Source organism: Ascidiella aspersa, chromosome 8 (genome assembly GCF_963924565.1).
Source record: "Ascidiella aspersa chromosome 8, kaAscAspe10.2, whole genome shotgun sequence".
Lineage (NCBI taxonomy): Eukaryota > Metazoa > Chordata > Ascidiacea > Phlebobranchia > Ascidiidae > Ascidiella > Ascidiella aspersa.
Genome location: NC_139454.1, coordinates 1,968,448 through 1,975,826, shown reverse-complemented (window position 1 = coordinate 1,975,826; position 7,379 = coordinate 1,968,448). Strand labels below are relative to the sequence as shown.

The 7,379-nt window shown below is 36.5% G+C and overlaps 2 protein-coding genes across 2 annotated transcripts; both read right to left on the bottom strand.

The window, feature by feature from the left end:
* Positions 1-763: 763 nt before the first annotated feature.
* Positions 764-3,101, bottom strand: LOC146134818 (4-galactosyl-N-acetylglucosaminide 3-alpha-L-fucosyltransferase FUT6-like). Its single transcript, XM_083395801.1, has 2 exons — positions 2,875-3,101; positions 764-2,475 (listed from the first exon to the last, which is right to left on the bottom strand). Exons 1-2 carry the CDS (start codon positions 3,015-3,017, stop codon positions 1,689-1,691), a joined length of 930 nt encoding a protein of 309 aa, XP_083251927.1. The 5' UTR covers positions 3,018-3,101; the 3' UTR covers positions 764-1,688.
* A 1,550-nt stretch (positions 3,102-4,651) lies between these two features.
* On the bottom strand, positions 4,652-5,568 carry LOC146134817 (uncharacterized). The gene is made up of 2 exons (XM_083395662.1): positions 5,434-5,568; positions 4,652-5,115 (listed from the first exon to the last, which is right to left on the bottom strand). The coding sequence occupies exons 1-2, from the start codon at positions 5,516-5,518 to the stop codon at positions 4,652-4,654; spliced, it is 549 nt and encodes a 182-aa protein (XP_083251788.1). The 5' UTR covers positions 5,519-5,568.
* Between the last annotated feature and the right edge of the window lie 1,811 nt (positions 5,569-7,379).

Here is a 7,379-nt window from a genome sequence, read left to right as displayed (position 1 = left end):
AAATTTATTAGTGACAAAAAGCAACAAAATTTGTGAAAAGATAACTGAGAGACTTTGGAACTATCAACTCAATGCTGTTAACGGTAGAGAATAGACATATAATACATAGTTTTCCTAATCTGGCCAAAGAACTCGGTTTTAAATTTTAACTTGCTATAGACATTTGTGTTACTGATAGTTTGTTGATTTATTTGAACTGTACGTTGGCTGCTGCAATTGCTTTTTTGGTAAACGTGCAAACCTCGTATATTCTCACCTGTAGCTAACAGCATTTATAAAAGCATAATTATAGACATTTACTTCTAGAAATATTATAACTTTTTGGCTAAGAAAAACGTTCAACCCACCAGTTCGTATTTAAATGATTTTAATTATAGTAAAAAATGCATAAGCAAAAACTTAAAGAATTCATAAAAATTAACCAAAGAAAGGCACAGTATCAGAATTGAAAAAAAACCAATTGGGGTAGATTCAATTAAAAGGCGAAATAAAATCGTTTACCAATAAAAAAGAACTAATATAATATGAGAGTACGCGAAACTTATACAGCATAACATTTGCCCTTCACTGCAACAGTCTAAACGCAACTGAAGAGACAAACAGTGCGCTACAATGTGTAGCTCAGCAGCAAATAAGTAGAACTTGTACGAATATAGCCCCAGGACATATACGCAATGCTTCATGTCGTTGGTGGAATACAGTTCATTAGCAACACTGCAGTAATTAATAGCGTTAGTTAATCGTTAGCAGGCAACCAGGACACACGTTTGAGACGAACTGAAAAGGTGAACACAGTTTTAATATGAAGTTCAAGGACACATGTTAGTCAGAGATGAAAAAGTGCAAAGGCGAACGAATTAGTGCTTCATGATTTTTGTGACATCACATTATCAATAAAAGTTTTGCCAAAAAAAAAATCGTAATTATTTTTACCTGAATTTTTTTTTTTTAATTGTAAACGTTAAAAAATATATTTTCTATTTTCAACAAAAAATAGGTTGAAGATAAATAAAAAGTGTGGCGACTATTTAGAAAATAAACAATTAGAAAACATGACATTGTGCAAGGTGACATTATGCAACACACACTTTAACACTTAACGTCTAAAATTATGTCGTGCTCGGCCAAAGCGTGCAGTCAATTCGTAAAAGTGTTACAGGCCCATGCATGGAAATATTATTCAAATGGTTACTCCAATTTATACAAAGCACAGTTTCACGAAAGCAAGTCGTTTTCACAAACAACACAATTTGCCTATCAACAGTGACATCTGGTTTACAGTTTCATATAAAAAGAAATATAAAATACTGCATAAACCAAAAAACAAGTGTGACAATAAACAATTTAAACCAGTGGTTCTTAACCTGGGTGCCGCGGCGCCTTGGTGTGCCATTTCTAATGCTCAAGGTTGCCGCTAGGCATTTGGGAATCTTTAAGAATCTTATTTTTGCTCATTTGATAAGCTTTTTGATAACTATTTCTGTACGATTATAGACCATTATATCAAATGACGTTTTCCCACATGTTTTAAGTTGATTATGTTGTTCCAATTCCATTTATAGCGACATTTCAGTAAAATACTCAACGAAAATTTGAGTGGGGTGCCGAAAATCTTTTTAATATTTTTTGAGGTATTTTTTGTATAAGCCATAAAAGGTTGAGAACCACTGATTTAAACCTGATCTGTGCTACCTAGATTCCAAGCATTCTTTACTCGCGCCACCATACCACCAATCATCCAGCGATTTTAGTCGCATCGTTTCATTAAAACCAACAGAACTGTTATAATTCGCCCCATTAGCCCCGTAAATCTCCGTGAAGGGGCGAGTGTCGTTAAGTGCTATGCCAAACAAGCTGCGACACAGCGCGCAAAAGCCCATGTACCTGCCATAAGGGTACAGCTCACTGGGATTCATACTTCTCCACGCAAAGTATTGCGCGTAGGCAGTTGTATTTTGCTCCAGGTAGTGGAGATAGTCGACCAGCTCTTTGGTAGAATTAAAGTCCTCCACGTGGATGTAGGAATTGGGAGGCGCCACGAGTCTGTAATCGTCCCTAGTGGCACCAAACGCGACCGGGACAGCCCCAAAGGCGAGAGCGTTCAGGAAGAACTTCTCGGTGATGTAGCCTGGACAGTGGAACGAGTTTTCAAACGACAAGTAGAAGCGGTACTTTTCGATTTTCCTCACAAACGAAGACTTGCCCCTCTCAGCGCGCGAGTTCTTCTTCTCAAAACAAGCACCGTAACGATCAACTTCAAGCCCGGAAGCAATCAGATCTTCTGAGAGCTTAAGTCTCTGTCTAGCACCTGAACCACCGATGCAGTTGCTGACAAACCAAACTGCAGTTTTATTTTTCAAGGCCAGCAGTTGTGTCAGGTTGCTGGTCACGTGTCTCGCTCCTGATTGGACGATCTGCGCCGGGTTGAAGAAGCCGTTGTGGTTGTTGGTTACGGTGTAGAACGTCGAAGTTCGCCTGTGGAATATACCACTGCTGTAGTAATTTTTTTTACAATTTTCGCATCGTATTGTTGATAAACTATTTATAACTTTAATTTAGCCTCATTAGGAAAATATGTTGCTCAAGTTTTTTGGTGAAACTTTACATGACTCTGCGTTGGGAAAACGACTTGACTTGTAAGTAATTAAATAGAGGTAAATTTAGTGAGGTAAAATTGAGGCTTTTAATAGAAATCATTTGGGTATGGTTATTTACTAAATGAGAAAAAATAAAATATAACAAAAATAAAAAAACAAAGAAAAGTCTACTATTTTGTCAGTTAAATAGGCGGCACAAAGTCAAATTGGTATTTTTTAATTTCTTTTAGATTTCTGTTTTGATTTTTTTTGACAAAAATAATAAAGTACAACCCACCACAGCGATAGAGTGGCGTTGAAAAAGTAATCTTGAACCAGAGAAAGATTGTTGTTGCGTCTTCGATCTACTATTTGCGTGGTCGATTGACTTTCCAAACTCCACCAGACATACAACTGCGAGGCTCTCCTGTTGTTCAACATATAATTAATCAGGTAAATCACAAACTCGAGATTTAAAAAATAGAAACGATTACTTTAAGAACAGCTGGAAGTCAAGTCATCTGTCAAAAACACTTGGTCTACTTTGGACTTTATCATACGTCACAATGCTGCAAGTGTTGTGCCCAGCTGTTTAAAAGTAGGCTACAACTCGTTTAAATCCTAAACTTTAAGACCAGTTGTTAAAACTTCAATAAAAAAAAAAACTTGAAAAACGTATAAGACGTATGATATAAAAAAGACAGCAGGAAATTTCTCATTACATTGATGTTCCATTATTTGCTTTAAAGTTGCATACTTTTTCGTTATTACATTTTGGGTTGATTTTAATTTTTGAAGCCCAACCGGTCCGCAAAATTTTCTTTTGAAATTTTACCGGTCCGTAAGCTAAAACGGTTGAAAATTAGTGCAGTAAGTAGCTCAAGTATATCTGAGAGCTCCATCTTAAAACGTCTAGTCTACTGCTTTCTTTACCTGCTATTCACACCAGGGTAGTCGTCAACGTGGTTCGTGTGGCTGATAATCACTGCAGCTGTTTCGCTGTCGTTTAACTGCAAAGAAATAAAATAAAACGAAGGTTTTGAAAATCTTGCATTGTTTGTCGCCTGTCGAGGTAATATTTTTCCACTATAAATGTCTTTTTTCGAAAAACTAAACGCAAAATCGAACAATCATCACTTCAACAGGAGTCCTAAAATATACCGCCACCTCTGTTTCAATATATTTCATAAAATAACAGAGTGCATGCCCCTTTTACATTACAGTCCAATTTTTAGGGTTTTTAAAATATTCGCATAACTTTTGTTTTTGTCTTTTCACCATTTAATATATTTTCCATTTGCGATAAACTATTTAAATTAAAGATCAAAACAAAAAGTATTCCCGAAAATTAATACGTTAATTTCACGTTTAACTATTGCAACCTTTACCAAATTTAAAATGAAACACGTTTATAAATTTGACAAAGTTTTAAATACAGACGATTTGTCGTTTTGTCAACCTGTTAATTTTTAATAAAACGGTTAAAATGACAAAAGCTTTATTTGTTAGTGTTAAGTCTTTACTTAATGACCTAATTTTTCGCTCACTTAACCTTCCACCTTTTTAAAAAGAGGTTTGTCTTAGTAAAACGGTTAAAATGCCAACAGTTTTACTTTTATATCTATACTTACATAGCCCTAGCCTAGACCTTCTTAGAAAGATGCTTTATTCTTATTGTACATTTACCTTAGATCGGTCGAAGATGATTGGGCAGTTACCACAATGATCCCTGTTGGCGACATTTGTGGAGTGAAACCAACCAGCTGTATCCCAGGACAGAATGATCTGTGGAAAGCGAAAGAAACGGAAATAACTTTGAGGTAACGCCAATGCAAACAGGCAATTAAAAGGGAGTCTTCGAGATACCGCATTACGACTTGCGTGTCTTGCAATGTAATTGACCTTTATTCTTGGCCATAACGAGAGATGTTATTAAAAAAAAAGCTTAACCCATTTTCGTACGAAGGACAGCATGATCTGCGACACACGGACATAATTTTAAGTCACTGGATTTAAAAAAAAATGACGCAACAAGAATAAATACAAGTTATACTAAAAAATTTACATTACTAAACCTAGCATAAAATATTAGAATTTACCTTTTTCGGAATTGTTGGTTTTGCAGATTTAAGCGGCTCTTCCTTTGCTGACGGAAGTTGGATTATTTTCTCCGCCTGAGAAACGGGGTTGTTCTCCGAAACCGTTTCCACCTTTGGAATCTGTGTCGTCACAATACCCCTCTGTTCTGTTGTTAACCCCGAGAGCAAAATTGCCCCCTCTTTACTTTTAAAAAACACCGGCTGGGTAGTTTCAGTTTCGGGTATTCCCGCACCATCCTTCTTCGAGCCAGCTTTTGCAGTGGTTCCCCTGCCTCTGGACGATGCTTTTAGTGCTTTGGTTGTCGGTGTTACGTCATCAAAATCCGTTGTCGTTGTGACGTCATCAGTATCGTCACGCGGCGGAGAGTTTGCGAGTGACGTAGATCCATGCTTGCTCTGACGCGGTCGCCAAACTTGGAATTTCCCGATTTGTTTGTTGTCTGCGATTGAAAGTTGAGTTAGTTGGATTTTTAGTCAGAAACTATCGCGATGCGATCCCAATGACGTCATTATTTTGGAAAAACAAGTTAAATTGTGAAATAAAAACGGTAAAAAGCATTTTTCCACGTTTTTGGGCCAAATTTTGGGACTTAAGCTACTTTGCAGGTGGCTAGGCTGGTAAAACAAAATATTTATTTCTAACACTGCATATTGTAGTAAAGCGAGTAAAAAACACATTTTTACAGTTAGGGAACAGCTTAAGGCATTTTGTTAAACCAGGGTACTTCAACTGAAAACAAGTTATTATTTGTTTTTACCTGAACTGATGAAATGATAAAGGAAGAGTTGAATAAAAGCTGCGAGTAAAAAACAACCAGCAACTAGTTGTTTCGAACAAACCATGTTACTCCATTCAGTTGGCGTCGAATTTCTGTATTTTTACTCGAAATGCTACACAATGAAATAACAAGAATATGACGTTAGCGAAATTGTATTAAAATAAAACCTCCAATGCCTAACATTGACTTATTAGAAAAAACTGCAAAAAAAACTACTAACTAACAATGTTATGTCCTCATTCATGTCCGAACCTCACAAAACAAACAAATTTTGACGAGAATCAACAATATACGTTTAAGTTATAAAATCGGAATACATTTTAGTGCTCCACAGCAAATGCTAATCGTAAGTAGAACAGCGAAACTCTGGCGTTTAATTTTACCACAGAAAGGCCAAATAACATTTTCCTTGTTTTCAATCCAATTTAGGTGACGCTTTAAAACAGTTTTTCTTCAAATTTTTTTACCACGAGCCAAAATACTCCCAACTTTTGTCACCAAACTTTTTGTAAGTGAACAGAATATAATAAATTACCATTATTAAGCTAGAATTTATTTAATATGATCCATGTCTTCGTAATGCTTCTCAATTTTCAAGAAATCCTGGCCGGACCAATATAAATACATCTAAGCGTATAAAGCAATGCAGTCGGTGTGGCATTTGGCCTACTTTTACGTCACTATACACGTGACCATTGTCCACTGATGTGTGACCGCCGCGCCTAGCGAATTGCCTTTTCCGCTTTTCACAATTGATTCTACTATACTCGTCGTACTGAAAACGTCTTACTACTAGCGGCTTGAATCACCGCTCTGTTTATATGTGTTTCTGAGATTTGTGAATATACTCAAAGAGCAACTATCTACTGAGTGGATTGTCTTTGCCTAGAGTACAAGAAGTTAAGGACAGGTATTCTAGCGGCCTGCTCCCCTCCTTTGGAGTCGGATTAAGAATTTGTAAGAGACTTAGGCAGCCGTCGACCCTCGTCTACAGGGTCAGCAGCCTTCTTATAGCTTCCTACCAACCTCTCTACGCTTCAGTCGGCGACCCAGCTAAATCGAACGGCGCCCTTAAATAACCTATGGGTTGGGAAACAGTGGCATAGCATAATGTCATTTCCTGTCTACCTCTTGACATATACCTTCCTAGAACTTTTTGGTCGCAGTCGCGGTTTCTTGATTTTGCTGAATTGATCGGCAGTCTCGTTGGTGTTAAATTACACTAATGAAAAGCAGGCCAGAAGGCTTCTAAAAACCTTACACAGCCGCCTTGTGTTCTTCAATACGGTTTGGCGTTTCACCAAATGTCTAGTGTTTTTTTACCCGTGACTGTTATAGCGCAATTTTTACTGTGTTATTCGGATCTCAAATCTTAAACATTTATCAAACATTACTTCTTACATTACTCAACTACAATGTTTCTTATCTACCCGAATACTAAGGGTAAATATAACAGCACATAGTTGGCGACTCAGTTCTTTTCACAGAACTTCTTATAAGTGAGCAAACATTAGCCAAATAGCATTCATAAATTCATATGTAATTAATGTTAGCTATGTCTTAAAAAAAAACTTTACTAAAAATAAATGAAAAAATTCCAATTCTTTCGGACAATAAAAACAACCCTTAGAAAGAAACAATTAATGCTTTACCTTAAGTCGACTTTCTGTAAAAAACGAGATGCTCTTTGGCACTAAAAACTGGACTGAACAAATTTAGCCTCAAATTTGTACAAGTTGGTTAAACGTTATAATGTTGAAAGTTTTTTAAAAACAGGTATCAGCTGAAGATAAAACACAACTAAGCGACTGAATTAACTAACAAACAGGCACAGCAATCTATCTAATGACCGGACATCCAAAAATTAACAGAATGCCTGTGCTGTAAGTATCCTGTTTAAGTTACTGCTAAGCTGTATTATTTAG